Here is a 22,861-nt window from a genome sequence, read left to right on the forward strand (position 1 = left end):
GAAGGGCAGTGGCAGCAGTGTGTACATTCACAAGATGCTCTACAACAACTCACCTTTGACAGCACCTTCCGAACTTGTAACCTCTACCACTCGGGCAAAGGCAGCAGACACATGGGAACACCTCCATCTACAATTTCTCCTCCCTGTCACACACCGATTTGCCCTGGAACCTATGCCATTGTTTGTTCACTATTGCTATGTCAAAATCCTGGAATTCCTTTCCAAGTAGCAAGGTCTGCAATAATTCAAGAAGGCAGCTCACCACAACTTTCTTCAGTACAATTAAGGATGGACAATAAATAATAATTCTGCCAGTGACGCTCACACCCTTCTTTCTCCTCCTTCTTTCAAAATCTCTCTCTTTGACAAGATTTTGGTCACCAGTACTAATTATTTCTTTGTCTCTGCTCACCAATGAACTACCTTTCGAGTTATTCCACATTAGGAGGTCCAATGTAAATACAATTTCTACTTGGCACGGGGTACTGCTGCAGTTACACTGTTGAGAAGCAGAAGTATTATATGTTTTGTTCAGAAGTAGTCAGGTATTACAGTTACATTAGGCTGCATCAAATAAAGAGGATAAATTGATAGGGTGCTAATAAGGGATGGCACTATTGTTAAGCACTGTATATTACAAGCAGTTCTGAGTAAAGGATACTGTAGAGTTTCCGATCCTTTGATTCTGAGCGCATGCGACTCAGCTGCTGCTTGTGGCAGCGTAGACTCCAAGGGTTAAAGCTGATCTTCTCTGCAATCAGCGCACTGTTGCTATCCAACATTTGGAAGGGAATGTCCGATGGAACCTGCAGCTCCACCTTTGGACTCTTCATCTCCTGAGGGCTGTAAGAAAGGAAAAGAGGTAAAAAATAAACAGGGTGAAGAGCAGAAGAAAGTCTTTTCACACAGCAGTCACACATATTCACTGATGAAAGGGTTTGGCTAGCAATCTTCCCTTGCCACATTGACCTGAACGCAGTCACACTGGAATCCAAGCATTCAATGGATATTCAAACTGCATCTTATTGAATTAACATGTATTTGTTTCTGTAATCCCAACCAAAAGATAGTTATATTTTTTACTGATAACCTTTGATCTTGTTTGTTGGGAGCTGTTGAGAAATATTATGGAAATTTAACTTATGATTTTGTTAAAAGTTCAATTTCCTTTTATATGCAAAGCTGACAACTGGAAAAGATGCGTGATGTAGAAAGTATCCAGCTTATAACAGCAGCAACAGTGTTAGGGATTGATAGCTACTCTTGAAAAGCAAGCTGGTGGAAAATGAAAATGAAAACAGACACCTCCAGTGTTCTGGGCAGTTGCACTTCATACAAGCCTCATTAACAATAAGTAACGGTCTGCTGCTTGTTAAACTGTATGCCATGGAGGGAGCTGATTTATACTCACTGCAATGGGCCCTTCTACTATACAGTGCTCAGGTCTGTGTCTCACACACATTGTGCAAATTGGTACCAACACAATAACAAATATCTGTGGCACGGGTAACTGCCACATTTTCTGCTCAGGGTTTCAATTACCTTCACAGTACGTGGGCAATTGATATCACAGGTTGCTGTGTGGCACCAGTCATTCCATCCCTGTAGCAATGCAAACACATGCAATGTCAGAAACACGCACCACGAACAGAAATCAGAATCACCCACCTGTTTCAGTGTCAATTCAGCCAACCAATTAGAATTGCGTTCATTAAAATAGGCACTTCACCCATTTGCTCTGTTGCCATGGACAGCAGTGCAGAACAATGTGGGTTCACGTTACCATCAGAAGACCTGAATTTCTCAGTGACACCTCTGAATTCACTTCTGGGAATAAAGAGGTTACGCCTATCAAATTCAAAACCTCAACTGTTCTGTCAAAGTGAGAGTTTGCTTCAAACATTGTTAAAGATGCTACGAAGCAAAGACAATAGTTCACAAAAGGGCTGTGGAAATCCTCAGTGATTCACAGTAAAGAGTTTCTAACGCTTACCTAAAATATATTAAGGAAGTCACTCGATGAGAAAGTCTACAGAATTAGATTTAATTCATTTTGTTACTTTTACTCAAAGCTATATATTCCTCCAGTTTAATGTATGCATTGGTACACTTATAGTGCACTTAAATAATTTACTCAGCTGTCAATCTTAGCAAGTACCAGCAGCTTTATATCTAAGTTTTAGTCAGCTAGGTAAAACCTGCAACAGTCACATAGATCTCATACTACAGGATAAACAGTATACAAGTCAGTATACTTTTTGTGACATTATAAATGTATCCCATTAAGCCATTCTTACTATTGCCATCACTAGTACTCTACCTCACTGGTAGCTTTTAGCAACAACATATCTCTCCAGTGAAACAATGACAACTTTTTAAGTGATAGACCTGACCCCACCAGTATTGTAATCCAGGGTTGAACACTAGCAGACCTGTAACACAACTATTGTAACTCAGTATTATACAGTGACCATTCTGTGGTCATTAGTAAGGTACCTTACTGTCATGAGGAGACAGACATGTATTCAGAGGTATTGTACCCTATGGTATAGTGACAGACTTGTATCCACCAGTACTCTCTCATCGTTATAATGACAAGTTTGGATACAGTGCACAAGTAATTCGACATACAATTACTGAGCATCACTGTAAATGCACCTGTACCTATCAGTACTGGAGTCCACCCACCCCACAGTCTTAAATAGTAACAAAGCTGTACCCATCAGTATGTTTCACAGTTACAGATTTGTATCAATCAGAGCCACACCTTAGTGTTATGGTAGCAGGCCTGTACACACAAGTACTATATCCTAAAATATCCACCAGTACTCTGTGCTACAGTGACAGTAGTACCCAAAAGTACTGTACCTAATCAATGTTTATTAGTGATAGACTGTTTGCCCATCAGCACACTACCTCACTGTTGTTATATGGTGATAGGTCAGTAGTTCACTCAAGCAGTTTTACATAATGATGGGATGTAGAATTAATGGATTCAAACCTTAAACTACACTGAAAGGCTTGTATTTACCAATTCATTACCTCAATGTGATAAACCTGCCCAATATCACAAGGACATGGTGCTAAAGTTACTTAAAGCTGATCATCAGGTTTTCTAAATTAGTAAGTTAAAACATGCTGCATGCTTTGAGAGAGAGAGACAGAAGCTGAATGAGAAACATCAAAATACATCCAAGTGATTGTGGGGTCTTAGTGCAGTTCTAACAAAGTCCATACGTGAAGAGAGAGGATAGATCCAGAAAGGCGATTGATAATTATCAGACACCATGTCAGGGTGGTAGATAAGTGGAAATAGAATTGTAATCAATAACATTTTCAGGATCAGAGAAGAAGTGGAAGCAGCACCAACATCATCAGCTATGTTACGAAGGAAGAGGTCATACTGTTGACCTAAGTAGTGCATTCCATAGAAAATAAAAAGTTAAATTAGTCAGCGTTCTGTGAAGTGATTAAAAAAATTCTATTGAATAATCCATTCTGAACCACTGACTAGTATATTTGCACCAAATGCTCATTGCAGTTTCAGGAATTGCATATGTGCCAGCTTTTAGCAACAATCACCTAGCTCACTGCCCTCCCAAATCTTTTGCCCACAGCCCTGCAATATTCTTCTCTTCAGCGAATTATCCATTACCATCTCGAAGGGAATCTGCTTCTACTGAACTCTCAGGAAGTACGTTCCAGACACCTACTGTTAAATACCAGAGGTTAAAATACTGGATTATCAGAGCCCAGGAATATAACTTTTCCAGTCAGAGGTTTATTTCTGCTCTCACTCCACAAACTGCAATCACACTGATCATTTGATTTCCAGAGACATTCTTAAGTAACGTGTGACAAACTTCTGGTGTACTGGGTCTTAAATGCAGACCTTCTGGATCAGAGTAGGGACACCACCACTGTGCCACAATACTCCTATATCATAATTATAAATTTTATATAAACTGGCTCACCCAATTTATCCCTTAATCAACATAGAACTATTGCCTGGACCCTAAAATACTCCATAAAAAGGTTTCTAATATGTTGACCATGGTTCTTTTAAAATTCATCTTAAATATCACAGATATGCTTGTTTAAGGTAGGATGGAGGTGACTTCAGCAGAACATACCTTTTCCAATTGCATTAAGGGTGCAAAACATAAGCAAAATCATTTAGGTTGGTAAACATAATACAAAACAAAGAATACACTCTGCTTGATTAGTATTAAGTTCCAAGGACCAAGATGGTGTGGATTTAATTCTTAGTCTACACTGAGCTGTGTCCAGGCAGAACTGGGGTGCTAGGATCTGTTTTAGCTCCCAGGATGGCGACAGTAGTAGTCAAACAGGACCCCCCACCTTGGACTACCAGCAGATGGAAAAGGTGCATGCACAGGCAGCAAAACAAATGTAAAAATAATGCAATGTTGGAAATCTGAAATAAAAACAGCAAGTGAAGAAACTTAGCAGGTCTAGCAACACCTGCCGAAAGAGAAACAGGGTTAATATGGAGTCTGATATGACTATTGTTCAGGGCTCAGAATTCTGAAGAAGAGTAAATTGGACTTGAAACACAAATCGGTTTCTCTCTCCACAGATGTGACAGGCCTGCACCATTTTCTGTTTTTAAGCACAGAGAGTAAGTAAGCCAGGATTATATATATCTGTGATAATGCACAAGTCAAAAGCATGAAAACCCTGAGTGTCAAACAGTGAGCACATTTCAGATATCCCAAGTTACGTGTTAAAGCTAATTTCCATCTCCTGCTCCTTGCTTTCCCTCAGCGAGTTCTGAATTTTAAAATAAATTTAGTTTGTAACTTCTCTGGGTATCAAGCCCACTCTTCAACACTGGGAAATAACTGAGACTCAGCTAATGTGTCTTTTTGTTTAGTTTATAGCTCATCACTACAGTCTGTTTTTTTCACATTCAGCATATGGTACTGATCCTACAAAGGATTTCAATGTCAGTTACTTGTGTCAAGAAAAAAATTTTCTGCTCTTTAGATTTATTTGATCACTGTCCAGAACTCAACTCCTGGTCATAAATTCACAGTCCCGAGCAGAAGTGTAGTTGTTCACCACTTCTACATCATATTGTTATCTTCAATTTCACTCTCTTGTGCTGCCATGCAACCAAATTTTGCACATCTCCTGGACCTTGTTTTCCAGAGCATTTACTTCAACAATGCATCCTTCATTACTTGCTCCTTCAAATAACTTCTAGACTCTAAACTCCTGCCCCTCCAAACCTGGACAATGTTGATACTCCATGTTGATTCTACCCTTCTATGCTTAATTCTGAACAGCTTTCTATTGATTTCTCTGGATTCTCTGCTCACGTTTCTATCTGGATGTCAGCGTGTAACAGTGCCTACACAACTTAATTTTTCTGTTTGTGTTATGGCTGCTATTGCAAACTTTCAATTACCTTACTTTTTATTTTAAATTCCTTCCCTAGACCTCACTTGTTGTCATTCTGCCACCACTACTTGGAACTACTTTTGCTAGATCTCCTTTAAATTTCTTCCCCTGGGGATGCTCGGCCTTCTAAAAATCCTACTACACCCCTTCAGCACTCCCTAAACTACCTACTTTCTTTTGGGGTTGGTTAGCTCAGTTGTTTGGACAACTGGTTTGTGATGTAGAAAGACACTAACAGCTTGGGTTCAATTCCCGCACTGAATGAAGTTACCACAAAAGGCTCTCCTTCTCAACCTCACCTGAGGTATGGTTACCCTCAGGTTACACCACCACTGCTCTAATGAGAGAAGCAGCTCTATGGTCTCTGGTGGTATTACTTGCTGCTGTTGACTCCATCACAATTTGCCCAATGAAGTGAAGATGTTAAAGTCGTTAACACAGAGATTCAACCAACATTCAAGGGTACATAACAAGACTACAACAGCAACAACAACGTGCAGTCATATACTGTGTTAAAAATAGTAAAATCCACAAATTGCTTCACAGGAGCATTATCAAATGAAATCTGACATCCAGTCAAGCAAGGATATTCTTGCAGAAGTGTTGCAATGCTGGTCAAACTGCTGGTTTTAAAGGGTGTTACAAAAGGAAGACAGTGGCAGAGAGGTAGCAAAAGCAAATTCCATTTCTTGGAGCCAAGGCTGCTGAAGGCACAGGCACTGTTGCCGAAATAAAATAAATCAGAAATGCATGAATGGCCAGAATTTGATGAATACAGTGTTCCCAATGGCTTGTGGAACTGGAAGAGGTTACAGATTGGATTGCAAGATTCCCAAATATTTCCATCTAGGAAACCATTATTAGAACTGTTCCCCCTCACAGGGTTATTGAATACTATTCACTCTGACCATGTATACCCACAATTGAAACCTTCCGCCTACCTCTCTGCTATGTCGGAATCATCCTTCTGGATCAGGTTCTCGCTGCCACTTGTTGAACGATAAAGGCTTCTCCGTGAATGCTTCCTGCGAGGTTGCTCCCGCTCTTGAACTTCATCTTGCTCTAAATTTTCACTTTCCACGTATGGGTATGCCACTAGGTTAATGTAACCATCACGCCCTCCTTCAAAACATACCAACACAACACCTAGATAGAAATATCAACATTTGAACAAGCTAAATTAGAAAGAAATAACATGAGCATTTAAACAAGCTAAATTCATTTGTATAAATACCCCATTATTAACAATCTATTGTATTATCACACATTTGTGAATTGTCCAAATGTTAAAATTTATTACCTAGTCACAACATCCTACTTCAATTAAAGGTCACCAACTTGGAAGTAATTTCTCAATTTGTAAATGGCTGTAGTAATACAGACAGCATTGGAATTCACTTGCCCAATCTAATTCTTTCAGAATATGATTATAAATGATTGAATATCTGCATGCTTAAAGCATATGATTACTTTTACATGACTAAAAACAAACAGGTTGGAAACCCAAAAGTAAAATGGAAAATACTGGAAAACGCCAAGATCAAGAACCATCCGTTGAGATAGAAAGCAGCAGTGTAGTTTTCTGGTGTAGGCGTTTTACTTACTGGGTGCCCTCAGGTGGCAAATTAAACTCTCAAGCAATCAATGCCCAACAGCCACAGGAAGAAAGCACTGTAATATTACAAACCTGTGAAAACATTGATTTTTCCTAATACTCTCATGATGGATACACTCTATTCACTTGCACTCTCAGGATGAGGACACTCCTTATTCACTTGTAGCCAAGTTAATTCTTCTTCCCTCACACAGGACTCAAATAACACAAATTCATGCAAGTAAAATGTAGGATGTCTTGCCTAAGGTTTTGAAAGAGTTGAATCTCCTTAATATTGAATTCTAACTCTGGTAACTATATGATCTAGTATTGCTATGGAACAAGAAAATAGAGGGGCTAAACTTGATAAACTGGCCTAAGCAGGCTCCATATGCAGCTGGAGTGAATGTTGAAATAGTTAGGAATCTGATGAATGTATCTTTTACCAGATAAAAGATCACAAATCAATATAAACTAAGAGGCAAGGTTATATTAGTACCTTGAAGACTTTTATTAAAATAGAGGTTTGTAACTATTGAGCTCAGAATATTTTTTGCACTCATCTTAGTGAAAAGTGGTAACTTCCTGTTGGCAATTGGTTACCATGGCATGAAGTTGTGTGGTATCCATTGTGTAAAGAGTTACAAACACCTGACAGTTGCCTCGGTCTATCATGCACATTTCTAAGACTGTGGTTGCAGGCCACAACCAGTGAGGAAATAAATGGACTAGGTGACAGTCAATGTAGCAATTCAATACCTCATGTCATTCTAAAAGGATTTTTTAAAATAACAGGTTATGATAGGCATGTGTGGTTTAACCGTCTCCTTCAACATATAATTTATAAACAGATCTTTATAAGCTACACTGTGCATGCTGTGCTATTAATACCACACTGTTTACACAAGATTGCTTTAGTCACAGGCAGAATCTGGATGGGAAAGGTCACGATGCTTTCAATCTAAGTTAATTCAGCCTACACCCAGAAACTGGCTAGTTACCATCTTTGTCAACATCCACACTGATTTCAATCCACTGAGTAGTTGAGGAAAGGAAGGCCACTGCTAATGTTGTGGGATGTTCATTCCTTGGATTACAATGTGTTTATTCACTGTCTTCAAACTGTGGCATAAGTAGCTTCCTTCGGCTTGATCAGATTAGCACTACATCAAGTATACTTGGAAAACATTTCAAGAACATTTCCTGATTACAAGGACAAAGTTACTCTTTTTTCAGACTCAGAATTCCTACAGTGTGGAACCAGGCCATTTGGCCCAATAAGTCCACACCAACCCTCTGAAAAGTAACCCACCCAGACCTATTCCCCAACCCTATTACTCTGCATTTACCCCTGACTAATGCACCTAGGAGAAACTGAGGGATGCAGGTGCTGGAGATCGGAGTCGAGAATGTGGCACTGTAAAAGCACAGCTGGTCAGACAGCAGCAGAGGAGCAGGAGAATCAAGGTTTCAGGTATAAGCCCTTCATCAGGGATGCATCTACCCTACGCACCCTTGAACCAACAGGAATGGCAAATTCACCTACTGCACATCTTTCTAACTGTCCAATCATTGGGATTTAAACTAAATGGTTTGGGGGGGGGGGTGGGGGTGGTGGTGGTGGTGGAGAGCTGTGTGTGTGTCTGTGTGCGTGTGTTCAGTTACAGGGAAAATTACAAAACCCAAAGTAAAGGAGGGGGATAAGAGTGCAGAACTCAGGAGAGGTTATTAAAATCTTCAGCACAGACACAAATAGGACATAGTGTATGGAAAGGGTTAACAATCAAACTTCAAGCACACAGGACAAACGAATGACAATGAGAAGAGACCTATAACAAGGTGACCAAAACTGAATCCAATACTCCAAGTGTGACTTCACCAATGTCCTGTATAACTGCAACATAACATCCCAATTTCTATACTCCGTGCCCTGATCGATGATGGCCAGTGTGCCAAAACCCTTCTTCACTGCCCTGCCAATTTGTGACTCTACTTTCAGAGAACCATGCACCTGAACTCCAAGATCCAACTCCACTACACTCCTTAAGGCCTGACCATTCGCCATGTAACTCCTACCTTCATTTGACTTTCCAAAATGCAAGACCTCACACTTATCTGTATTAAATTCCATTTGTCATTGCTCAGCCCACTTCCCCAGCTGATCAAGATCCTGCTGCAATTTCTGATACCTTCCTCGCTGCCCATGAAACCGCCTATTTTAGTGTCATCCACAAACTTGTCAGAGGGTTGTGTGTCTTTGGAAGTCCTTGCCACAGAGAACTGTTGGAGGGTGGGGGGGGGGGGGGGGGGGGGGGGGGGGGGGCGGGGGGTGGGGGTAGATATGGGCACAGAGATGTGTATATTTAATGTTGAGGTAGATAGATACTTTATCAGTTGGGGAAAATCAAGGATTATGGGGAAAGGACAGGAAAGTGAATGTGAGGGATGTTGGAGTAGCCAATATCTTATCAATACCAGAGTAAGCTCAAGGGGCTGAATGGCCTGCTCCTATCTCTATTTCTTATGGTGTTAACTTTGACTATGACAAAGAACTTTTTTCCACAATGATGATCTGAACTACAGCTAATGGTACAACAACGCATCCTTATTTAAACTAAATTTGCACAGTCTTTTCCTAACATGTTTTTCATGCTCTTCCAAACCTTTGATGTTTCATCCTAAAGTAATTAGCCATAATTCATAAAGGACAATAGGCAACGTTCTTCATTCAAGAGACAGACAATTGGTTATAGATAGCTTGAAGGGCACCATTCTACAAGCATAGGGCAAGGTAAAAATGCAGACAACCAGAACTATTATATCCTACACAGACACCAACATTTGCAAGACTCAAACATCCACATTAGCATTAAGTTTCCTTGCCTATTTTCCTCTCATACCTCCAGTAGACCCCTTTTCTCCAACACATGGAATGAAAATCCTCGCCGGCCTGACCCGCTGTGATCTCCAGCAGTTATTGCTTTCAATACTGCGTTAGAATTGTCTCTTTTGTTAGGATTTCACTCCTACTTTTGAAACTCTTTTCAAATAAAGTCTCAGACCCTTTCCTAACTCTTTTTGGTTGCCCAGGATCTGCTTCTCCTCTGCAAACCTCCTCAGGATACTGTAGTTAAGGTGCAAATTTAACTTTGATGTCAGTGACTGTGAAATGATTAGGGAATTCCCAGGTAGAATTATTGCCACAAACCCACATTTCATTTCTCTGTGGCACAGGGACTGGTGCATATTTTCTTAAGCAACCTTACTATATCTACCAAGCTCTCTAATAAAACAACTTGTGTCTTCTTAAGCGAGCATCTCCATGCTGATGATCGCAGTACTAAATAGGATACAGGAATGTGAACCATAAGTTCCAAATAAGGAGATTGGGGCCTTCAAACTTTGGTACATTAATAAACAAACCACGTTAGGAATGATTTAAGTTACGTTCAGGCATGGGAATATTCTCAGAATACATTGAGTTTCAGGATATTTAAGGTCCACTTAGTCCTGCAATAAACAGCAAGTGCACAGCCTTGGTAACCTTGAAAATAGTATCATCTAACAAGTCTAAACATTTAACACCTTTCAAAAGCTTTTAACAAGTACAGATGATCACTGGTTACTTAACATGTAAACAGAGCTCTTGGATTTATCCTTGGGAATGTACACAATTATTAGCTTGACTTGTAGATACAACAATTGTACAATATCTTATTTAGTAATGGCCACTCAATGGTGGTTAAAAGACTTCTGGAATTCAACAATTAAAAATACCAATGATGGAAGAATGGGAAATGAGGGAACAAATTACATCGCTTATACAAAGCTCTGGAAAGAGCTATTTTTGAAGTATGTCCTGGGTATCTCACCTCAGGAATGCTACTTAGCCTTTGAGGGGGTGGACTGTAGGCTCAAAATTACTCTGCATTTAAAAGGTTTAAAGTATGAGGGCACGCTGTATTCCCTTGAACACAGAAGATTAGTGTGTCATACAATTAATGCGCTCAAGACGATTAAAAGATTTCATAATGTAGATTGAGAGAGGGGGAGAGGGCGAGGGCGAGGGCGAGCGCAAGCGAGTGCACAGCTAAGCCATTCAAGGACAATGTCAGAAGCTTACTTCTTTCTACAAAGTATGTTAGAAGTCTGCAATTCTCTCCAAGGAGAGGTTTAATACTTCAATTGAAAACTTCAGAATTGATAGATCTTTTCTGCAGATCGGCACTTTTAAAGCCCTAATTTTAGAAGATGGGATCAGTTCAATTGTGAAGCTTCAGTTCTTGCTGAATAATGCTTTTAGCCTGCAGCATAAACGAATGCTCAGATGGCAACAAACAGCAATAAACAAAGCAATAATGCAATTAGCACTGTACCACACCCCCCAGTGTTCGAGGTGCTGCAGGCATCTTCTCCCGTTCCAAGAAACAGAACCAAAATAGAACTTCTCACACAGACACCAACACAGTTTCTGCTATCACAGAACATACCAAGAGATTAAAAGGGGGCATTCTCTCTATCTCCCACTCAAAATGTACTAAAGTATGATACAATTAACATTGGAGCCAAGTCTGAAAATGCAGAGACAAAAGCAAAGCCAAAATGAGTTGCCAGGGGAAGTGCTGGAGGCTGGTACAATTACACTTAAAAAGGCAACTGGATGGGTAAATTAATAAAAAAGGTTTAGAGGGATATGGCACATGGGGCTAAATTAGCTTAGGATATCTGGTTGGCATGGACGGGTTGGACTGGAGGGTCTGATTTCATGCTGTACATCTCTATGACTATGATAAAATATGCACTGAGTTTGCATTACTGCAGACAAGTCATTGGTTTGATTGGATTTATTATTGTCATACATACTGAGAAAGTGAAAAGTACCGTTTTGCTGCTAACCAGACAAAATCACATTTTAATAAATACATCAGGGTAGTAGAACAGAATGCAGAATATAGTGTTACAGGTGCAGATAAAGATCAACTCCAATCCATTCATAATAGCGGGGAAGCAGCTGTTGGTATGCATTTTCAAACTTTTATATCTTCTGTCCGAATGAAGAAGGTGGAAGAGAGTATAACTGGGTTGGGAGGGGTCTTTGATTACTTTGGTTGCTTTCTTGAGGCAGTGTATACAGAGCTAATGGATGGAAGGCTGGTTTATATGATGGATCGGGCTGCATTCACAACTCTCCAATTTCTTGCAGGCTTACACAGAGCAGTTGCCATACCAAGCTATGACATATACGAACAGGATGCTTTTTATGGCGCATCTATACATGGTCACTGGTGATGAGATTAATTACAGCTGTTGGGATAGGAATGTAATTTTTTTTTGTTTTCATTGAGTTTTAATCCGTATACACCTAGACAAGAGAAAGATTTGATGGCCTAGCTATCGCATATACATTGTGTGTCTCCCACAGTCCCAGTTAAGCAATACCTTCAATGTAATGAACCGTAACAAATATTTTCTTTCTAGTGTAATATAAAAACAGGCATTTGGCCCAACTATTCTGCACTGGTGGTTACAAACCAAATAAGTATCTTCCATTCTTTGCACCTCTACACAGCCTTTCATCATTTCTTTCTGTTTACTTTTTCCCTTCGAGGGCAACATAGCTGAGCCAAATCATTACTATGTTCAGGATGGCACATGCTGATATTTTTCACTGAGATTCAACACATCATGCCTAATAATACATCCCTATCCATAGCATGGGGTCGCTGAGCCCAATTATGTTTTCCTAGCTTCTAGAGCAACTGAAAATGCTGAGCCCTGCAACCCTGCAAGGTGTCTGTGCTCCTCCAACTCTAGATCCACTTGCAGATATGTGACTTTTATTGCTCTGCGATTGATGGATTTGGCTGTCAGAATGCTAAACACTCAAATTCTCTCCTTAAACCCTTTCACCATTCTCTCTCTCCTTCTTTAAGTCACTTCTTAAATCATGCCTCTGACAACTTTCAGTCAACTGTCAACATCCCCATCTGACAGACTCATTTGCCAGTATTTGGTCCTCTAAACCCTTCCTATTCATGCACCCATCCAGATGCCTTTTAAAATGTTGCAATTTTACCTGCCACTGCTACTTCTCTGGCAGCTCGTTCCATCCTCTCCGTGAAAACGTTACCCCTCAGGTCCTTTTTAAATTTTTCCCCTTTCACCTTAAAAAATATGCCCTTTAGTTTCACCCACCCTAGGAAAAGGACCTTTGCTATTCACCCTATCCATGTCGCTCATGACTTTATAAAGCTCTATTAAGTCACCTCTCAGCCTCTGAGTCCATGTACATCGATCCCTGAAAGTTGCCATCCAAGGCTGTTAAGGCGGCATACGGTGTTCGGTTTTATTGGTAGAGAGACTGAGTTCCAGAGCCGTAATGTCATGTTGCAACTATACAAGAGTCTTTAGTATAGTCTGGTCGCCTTATTACAGGAAGAATGTGGAAGCTTTGGAAAAGGTGCAGAGGAGATTTACCAGGATGTTGCCTGGTCTGGAGGGAAGGTGGATCTGTTCTCATTGGAAAGAAGAAGTCTAAGAGGGGATTTGGTAGTGACATACAAGATGATCAGAGGATTAGATAGGGCAGACAGTGAAAGTCTTTTTCCTAGGATGATGAGGGGGCAGAATTACAAATTGAGAGATGACAGATTTAAGACATATGTCAGAGGCAGGTTCTTTACTCAGAGAATGGTAAGGGTGTGGAATGCCCTGCCTGCCAATGTAGTTACTCAGCCAAATTAGGGAGATTTAAACAATTCTTGGATAAGCAATTGGATGAGGATAGGATAGTGTAGGGGGATGAGCTTAGATTAGTTCACAGGTCAGCGCAACATCGAGGGCTGAAGGGCCTGTTCTGCATTGTACTGTTGTGTGTTCTATGATGCTCCAGGGAAACAAGCCCCAACCTATTCAGGCTCTCCCTCCAGTCCCGGCAACATCCTTGTAAATCTTTTCTGTATCCTTTCAAGTTTAAAAACATCCTTCCTACAGAAGTGGTCTCACCAATGTCCTGGAAGGCTGGAACATGCTGTCTCGACCCATACACTCAATGCTCTGACCAATGAAGGCAAGTGCGCCAAATGCCTTCTTCACCACCCTGTCTACCTGCAACTCCTCTTTCAAGAAACTATACAGCTGCATTGGTAGGTCTCTTTGTTTGGTAACACACCTCAGGGCGTGGATGCAATTAGAAACTCTCCTGAACTATGAAGCGAGTTTAAACGTGGGTGTATCAAGCATGAGCCTGACAGCACACTAACAATACAAAATCTTTTAGGGAGAACTACCAGGTTATCTCACTTCAAAAGGATGCAACCCATTATTCCAGATCAAGTTAATCTTTCAGGATACTCAATGCTTTTAAAATGGCGAAAGTGAGGACTCCAGATGCTGGAGATTAGAGTCAAGATTAGAGTGGTGCTGGAAATGCACAGCAGGTCAGGCAGCATCTGAGGAGCAGGAAAATTGGCATTTCAGGCAGGAGCCCTTCATCAGGAATTCCTGATGAAAGGTTCCTGTGCGAAATGCTGACTTTCCTGCTCCTTGGATGCTGCCTGGCCAGTTGTGCATTTCCAGCGCCACTTTAATCTTGATTCCAATGCTTTTAAAAATGTCAGCTTTCCTGGACACTTTCTATCTGAGGAATAGTTTCAAAATGGTCTGTGCAAGCCTTTTCAAAAAAAATAACCAAATTAGGTTCTGATTAGAGTTTGTAACATCTGGCTTACAAAGTGTTTAAGTCTTCCTAGTTGCATTATCTCACTGTGGGTCAAGTTATACTAGATCGATCATGACGTCATTACAGGTTAGAACAGAGTTAAACATTGACAATCACTTCCCAAAAAGTCCTTTGGTGATCCTGAATGTGCATGTTATAGGTGAAGGTAATAAGTGGCAACTTTAGAAGACTGACAATACTTGGGAGTGCCAGTTGGAGCGATCAGATGTCAGGCCAGGAGACCCTAAACATCAATTTATACTGTGCATATTTAGAGCCTTAAAAGTAATCAACCATCCCAACACACTTCATAGGAACACAAGAACCAGGATGATCTCGGCATAATTTAGCAGACATTAAACCAGTTTTCCATAATAACTTTTAAATACTATATCTCTTGGACAGCAGTGAATGGAGGTGAGGGCTGTACCAGGTGAATGGCTGGGATGAGAGACAGACTGTTGGTTTTGTTCAGAACTAAGACACCGAAAACACAGCAACAATCTTGACCCATGTATTGATCCAGGGTGGTAACAGGCCTGAATATTAGGTCTGAACTTCTGTTCATCAAATGACCTGCGTCAATGAATCTCGAACACGAATCTTATTAATTGTACAGTATTGACATAATGCTTTATCCAAAATATGTCACCTCAGAGTGTACGGCATTCATTCAGTGCTGTGCTGAAGTGTCAACCTAGATTATATGCTCCAGTCATAGAGATGCACAGCATGGAAACAGACCCTTCGGTCCAACCTGTCCATACTGACCAGATATCCCAACCCAATCTAGTCCCACCTGCCAACACCTGGCCCATATCCCTCATAACTCTTCCTATGCATATACCCATCCAAATGCATCTTAAATGTTGCAATTGTACCAGCCTCCACCACATCCTCTGGCAGCTCATTCCATACATGTACCACCCTCTGTGTGAAAAAGTTACCCCTTAGATCTCTTTTATATCTTTCCCCACTCACCCTAAACCTATGCCCTCTCGTTCTAGACTCTCCAATGCCAGGGAAAAGACTTTGTCTATTTATCCTATCCATGTCCCTCATAATGTTGTAAACCTCTATAAGGTCACTGCTCAGCCTCCGATGCTCCAGGGAAAATAGCCCCAGCCTGTTCAGCCTCTCCCTGTAGCTCAGATCCTCCAACCCTGACAACATCCTTGTAAATCTTTTCTGAACCCTTTCAAGTTTCACAACATCTTTCCGATAGGAAGGAGACCAGAATTGCACGCAATATTCCAACAGTGGCCTGACCGATGTCTTGTACAGCCACAACATGACCTCCCAACTCCTGTACTCAATACTCTGACCAATAAAGGAAAGCATACCAAACACCTTCTTCACTATCCTATCTACCTGCGACTCCACTTTCAAGGAGCTATGAACCTGCACTCCAAGGTCTCTTTGTTCAGCAACACTCCCTAGGACCCTACCATTAAGTGTATAAGTCCTGCTAAGATTTGCTTTCCCAAAATGCAGCACCTCGCATTTATCTGAATTAAACTCCATCTGCCAGTTCTCAGCCCATTGGCCCATCAGGTCCAGATCCTGTTGTAATCTGAGGTAACCCTCTTAGCTGTACACTACACCTCCAATTTTGGTGTCATCTGCAAGCTTACTAACTGTCCTTGAGGGATTGGAGATTTTATTTCCCAAGTCAAGATTCCTTTTCATTAGGGAGCATTTATATAAGAGTCCAAATAGGAGTTCTGTTTATAGCCTCTAAGCCAGAAATCACTTGCGCTTCCACGACTGTGGGATATTGCTTGAGAAAGTGGTTACCTAATACTTCATCTAGCTGCTCAGGTAAACCAAAATTAACCCGACTGGGAATTGACTATTCAAGCATCCGTAAGCCAAGTCAAAAGGTTCCACCAGATCCTTGGCTTGTCTGTCATCATATGGCAAAATAGTTGACCTCCACTCAAACACAGACAACAGCAACGTATTCAGATTCAGCTCATTTGGAATGGTGGACACAGTTCCTGATCCTAGAGGCTTTGGGACATTCACACTCCCCTTCAACAAGACATAGTTTGGGGGTACCATAAAATGGTATTGATTAATACTGACATGCAACCTAAAGAAAGAACTTTCACTAGCATCATGTGCAGCTCATGAGATCTTTGCAAACATTGAAAATGGCTGAAACGGTACTGATCTACATTAATATGTTGTGAAGAGTCACAAGTCTACTGCCCCAAACAAAGGCCTAAGGACCATGAACTCTGCTACTTTGGTCCACAAAACTGAAAGGTTTTATAGTTTCAATGATTACTCCATGGTTTCTGCTGTTTTGAATTTCATGGATTTTAAAATTTGGGATGGGACAAAGGGTCTAGGAGAATCTGTACTTGGAGCTCCTCCAATTCTGGTGAACTCAGCTTTGCTAAGTTCACTAAGGACTCACTAAGATCAGTTTGTATCGCCAGCACGATATAGATAGATTGACATTAACAGGATTTGAAATGTGGGGGAATGCCATGACATAAATCAAACAGAACTAGAGGGCATAGGTTTAGGGTGAAAGGGGATAGATATAAAAGAGACCTACGGGACAACGTTTTCACACAGAGGGTGGTACAGGTATGGAATGAGCTGCCGCAGAATGTGGTGGAGGCTGGTACAATTGCAACATTCAAGAGGCATTTGGATAGGTCTATGAATAGGAAGGGTTTGGAGGGATATGGGCCGGGTGCTGGCAGGTGGGACTAGATTGGGTTGGGTTATCTGGTCGGCATGGATGGGTTGGACCGAAGGGTCTGTTTCCATGCTGTACATTTCTATGACTCTACTGTTTACACGATAAAAGATCCATGACATATTGACAGGTAGGACTGGCTAAAAACTAAATAACTATGCATCTTGGATCATATTTACACTCCGAATATAAAATCCTGTATTATTTAATAGAATCAGGAAGCAGAGATAGGTAATTGTGTGGGCCACCATGCCAGTTTTCCATCTGCCAAATGGCTATTGTTGCCACAAATTTATAAACAAAGTCTTGGTACCATTTAAGACAATGACAATTTTCAGCTTTTGACAAGAACCACTTTACCAAAACAGAAATTGCTGGAAAAGCTCAGTGGGTCTAGCAGCTTCTGTGAAGAGAAATCAAAGTTAATGTTTCGAGTCAGGTGACCCTTCCTCAGAACCCCTCCAGTTCTGAGGAAGGGTCATTGGACCCGAAATGTTAATACTAATTCTCCTCCCAGATGCTGCCAGACTTACTGAGCTTTTCCAGCAACTGCTGTTTTGGTTTCTGATTTACAGCATCCGCAGTTCTTTCAGTTTTTACAATAACCACTTTGTTGCAGACCACATGCAGTTATTATTTGTTATGACTGCCACTGCATTTCCTTAGAATTTCATCCATGATGCATCTCTCTAATCTGAGAATTCACATATATGCTTGTGTGTAGATGCTTTTGTTCCTATACCGCCAAATAAAGCACAATATTTACAAATAAATCTACTAATTAAGATGAAAGATTTGAGTGATGGGGAATATAAAAAGCCAAGTACATCACTAGTGAAATGCGGGGTGAAGTTTGTTCTGCCTTACCTCATCCAACACTCACAGGCCAGAACTGGGAGGTGTTAATTACAGGATGAAGCTATGCTATATGAAATTCTTTTTATAGGTACAGCATAAATAAGTACACCCGAACATTATCCCTCCCATCTCTTCCTGGGTAGTACCATTCATAATATTACTCATTCTATTATAACTCAAGCTTAAGCTCAGGAGTGAATTTTCTAACTCTCATATCAATGACCATGTGTCCATTAGGACCTGATTGGAGGTCGCCCAAATTATGTCAGGGGGACATTCAGAGCCTGTGGGTTAAGTATTCATGCATATACACGTGAACATACAAATTGTGAGCAGGAGTAGGTTTGTTCCTATTGGATTGTTCCTAGTCCCATATATCCCTCTCATCCCCTTGTTTATCAAGAACCTATCTACCTCATTGCATCAGTTTAGGTTGGATTCGACTTCATACAGAAGAGATGAAAGGCCAGCTCCCTTCAATGCATCATCCAAGCTAAGTATTTCACGTGACCCAATGGCAGCTTGGGACACATTGTTTTACTTCCAGTTGAAGTTGTTTATTGTCACTAAACTCCATCATTTGCATGGATTAAGTCTGCACTGCTGAAATAATTCATTGGTAACAAAGCTCCTTGGGATGCCTTAAAGACATTATATTTGTTATATAAAATACAGGCTCTCTCGAGTTATAACCAAATTGGTAACATCCTGGAACAGCTTCCATCAGGTTGGCCCAAGATTATGACCCTGGTTCTAGAAATTAGTTCATTTAGAATGTAGGTTAGGAGGAATTTTATCACTCAGAAGGTGGTGAATTTGAAATTTTCCAGTTCAGAAGGCTGAGGAGGCTATTATTAAATATATTCAAAGATATTGATAAATTTAAAAGATATCAATGGAAATGGCTAAGGTGTGGAAAAGTAGTGTTGAAAAGTAGGAGATCAGTAATATTCACATTGAATGTTTCTATGTTCAATTAACCTCCAACACACTGCTTTTAAAGAACTGGAAGGTCTGTCACTATACTAACATCACAGGCTTGCAGATCTACACACGCACCAGCAAACAAAGGCAGTGCCACAAATAGCAATGACTACTAATTGCTGTGTAATGTATTCTAAGCATTCTTTAGTCAAAGCATGCCCACTTTTCTAATTTGGGATGCACTACTGATATTACATTGCAGACTGGTATTTGCAGCTTTGTGTAGAGCATTCTGGCATGGCTATCCTAACTCATATTGTGTTTTACAGTTTCTGCCACCTAATGTCTCAAATAATCAAGAAATCAAGGTTGCTGAATGCTGCTATGAATACATCAGCTGATTAGTCTCAATAGTAGGTGAAGTTATCCTTAATGCCCAGAAATTATGCAGGATTGAATTTTTTTTTTAAAAAGTGCATCTGAGATTTAGATTATGTAATAAAGTGTAGTACTAGATCACACAAACAAAAATCGTTATGTTAAGATAATTAACTTCTGCAAGGGATGACAAGACAAAGACTAGAACTAGACTCAAAGTGTGGAAAAATCAAGAGTCATTCTTGATTCTATCCGTCCTCCCTACCTGCACGTAGGTGTGTGACATAGCTAACTGTGGATTGCATGAGGCTCAGCTCTGATGTGCCAATACTCAAAAGTTCTATGACTACTTATCATGGCCCTGACATGAATAAAGGGCATTTAGGTTTAGGTAGACAAAATCATAGTTCAACCTAGACTCAATACCAGATAAGGAATCTGACAACACAAACTGTGGTGAGGTCAAGAGAGGTAGTGAACACTTAGAACTAAGCACCGTCTATGTGCTTGCGGAACTGACCCCTATGTTTCCAAGCAGTGACATGGAGATAAGGAAGAAGAAAAAGTCATCAGGAGGATTCCAAGGTTAGGAAGAACAGGGTAGGAGAACCCATTGCTGAAAAGCATACCGAATATGCTTGTCCAGAGTAGGAAGGTTCTCTCAGTATAGTAAGCAGATTTTCAGTAGGAACTAGTTGGTAGCCTGTTGTTCTGTAATTTTTTGAGTTTTTAAATTTATGCCCAACCAGTACCCATTTCTTTGAAAAAAGATCTATGACATTAGAATCAAGTTATATTAAGTACTGGCATGATTCCCAAAGTGAAGGTTCTTAAACACACTCAGCCTGATACCCACGAATAGGGGTTAAAGGAGTTGATATTTTAATTTCAAGAATCAGAAGAAATATAGACATGAATTTGATAATTCTTTGGGATTCAATTCTTTGTTAATTTAGGTTCAATTAGCCGTGTTTTAAATTTGGGCATATTCTCATGACATTGAGGATGTTTTGGCAAAACATATATATTGCCCAAGTTTTTACATTCAAGGACTTTGGAGGAGAAAGGGAAATTAGGGGTTTGACAATAGTCTCTAAGAGAGGTCCAGATGATTTTTGTTTTGAGAATTTGGGTTGTAATGGCAATTTTGAACATAAGGAGCTCAGTAAATATCAAAGGGGCTCAGTGTCCATCAGAAAATGACTTATTTTATACTGATTTTGCCGATCACAGCTGGGGTCAACAATGAAGCACAAAACTTACTGCAGCGGGACTGGACAGGGAGAAGAGCAACACTCAGTCAGTGTTTCTGTTCTTACCCACCAAAACCCACAGCAGGGTAGAGCCTTTGTGCAAAAAACTGGTGAATCATAGAATCCCTACAGAGTGGAAACTGGCCCTTTGGCCCAGCAAGTCCACACTGACCCTCCGAAGACCATCCCACCAAACCCATTCCCCATTACTTTACATATACCTCTGACTAATGCATCTAGCCTACACATCCCTGAACACGATGAGCAATTTAGCATGGCCAATTCATCTGACCTGTGCATCTTTAGACTGTGGGAGAAAACCAGAGCACCCGGAGGAAACCCACTTGGACATGGGGAGAATGTGCAAACTCCACACAGACAGTTGCCAGAGTTGGAATCGAACTTGGGTCCCTGGCACTGTGAGGCAGCAGTGCTAATCACAGAGCCACCGTGCGGTGAGCAGAGGATAAGGCTGCATCAGGCAGGATGTCCAAACCTTGGATCTGGAACAACTTTGAGCTCCATTATTTCGATCCAGTTTGTACTTCAATTTCATACCTGCTGGTCAGTCAATTGGTTTGAAATTGATCAATTTACAGGTTTGGAAGAGTGGTTGCTTCATTGGTGGATAAATCTCGAACAAGAACACCAAGAGCTACTGTTATCAGCAACTTGGAAATTAACAAAAAGGCACAAAATCAGAAGTTTGGACATCCTTATCACAATACATTTGGTACTAATATAGACAATTGAATATAACTGAAACTGAGAGTTCGGTCAATATAACATCTGTATGCTGAAAATCTGAAGTTTGACTTAAAGGGCTGAAGTGCTATTTTGAAACATGATTCTTGTCCACCTCTGCAATGCTCAGACTAATTTATCACCTCTACAACCATGATTTAGTGACGTGACTTAAATACAGGATCTATTTAAAGTAGAAACATTCAGAGTTCAGCAGATTCAGTAAACAGTCAACTGTTCCTATTTCAAACAGATAATGAATACCTTCACTCAATCTGAACTATCCTAAATCAAGCAAAGAACATGTTTTCTTGGATGTGCATTTAAATTTCCTGCACTGATGTTAAACAAGAATCTGATAGATTGGTACTGTAAAACTAACTTTAACTGCATGACATGAAATGTCTCACCTTTGTACTCTGGAGTAAATTCTTTCATTTCTGGTGGAAGCGACTCATAGAATCGCTGCTCCCGGCTGATGAGTGGTTTACAAACTGTGTGATCGTCATAGCGCATCATGCTGGTGTGTCCGCCAACTTGGTGAATGAAAGGCTCCAAGAGTACTCCTTTGCTTCTCTCTGGAACTGTGTTGTTACCATATTTCCCCACTTCCATGGTGTCCAAAAGGCACATCGCGTTACTGGGCCGCAGCTCAGAGGAGACATAGAGCACAGCACATAGGCCTGGCTTCACTGGGAGGTGATATTTATGGACCAGAGGACAAGCCGCCCAAGGACCAATGAGCGTCAGGGAAGAACAGCTTAAAAACTTTCTAACAGCGGTGGTCAATGCTTATTTCTGAAAGAGAAAAGGGAGAAAGGAAAAACAGTTTGAAATCCAGCAATCCCTGGCATCTCACAGGCATTAGCTTCCAACCTCTGGGATAGAGGCTGATCAACAACTTTCTTTTTGTTAAATTAACAAAAGTCCTTTCTGTAAGGAGTCAGTGTGCGATATTACTGGACAATCCTTATCCAATTCCAAGTGAGCACAAAACTAATGAGTCTGTCATTCATTGAGAGACCACAGGATAGCCTCACCTGCAGCAGTTAGAATGTTCTTCTCAGTTGGAGTAGAAGTATGCATAAAAAGAAAGTGTATGTGGTCCAGGTAAACCTTACTAAAAGGTGTTAGTGAGGCCACATCTGGAGTACAATGAGCAGTTTTGGTCCCCTTAATTCAAGTAGATATCATTTCATTGGAGGCAGTTCAGAGAATACTCACTAGGATTATTCCTGGTATGAAGG

The 22,861-nt window shown here is 40.6% G+C and overlaps 1 protein-coding gene across 3 annotated transcripts in view; it reads right to left on the reverse strand.

Annotated features, from left to right (window-relative positions):
- The window catches only part of ip6k1 (inositol hexakisphosphate kinase 1), a 73,035-nt gene that overhangs the window by 19,587 nt on the left and 30,587 nt on the right, over positions 1 to 22,861 (reverse strand). For 2 of the 3 annotated variants that reach the window (XM_072582770.1, XM_072582771.1), the window contains 3 exons: positions 22,025 to 22,412; positions 6,369 to 6,573; positions 662 to 843 (listed from right to left, as the gene is read on the reverse strand). In XM_072582770.1, the coding sequence (XP_072438871.1) occupies positions 662 to 843; positions 6,369 to 6,573; positions 22,025 to 22,247 (610 nt within the window). In that variant the 5' untranslated portion in view covers positions 22,248 to 22,412. The remainder of the gene's footprint in view (positions 1 to 661; positions 844 to 6,368; positions 6,574 to 22,024; positions 22,413 to 22,861) is intronic. The other variant, XM_072582772.1, reaches the window with a different exon arrangement.

This window comes from Chiloscyllium punctatum, chromosome 12, assembly GCF_047496795.1.
Source record: "Chiloscyllium punctatum isolate Juve2018m chromosome 12, sChiPun1.3, whole genome shotgun sequence".
Lineage (NCBI taxonomy): Eukaryota > Metazoa > Chordata > Chondrichthyes > Orectolobiformes > Hemiscylliidae > Chiloscyllium > Chiloscyllium punctatum.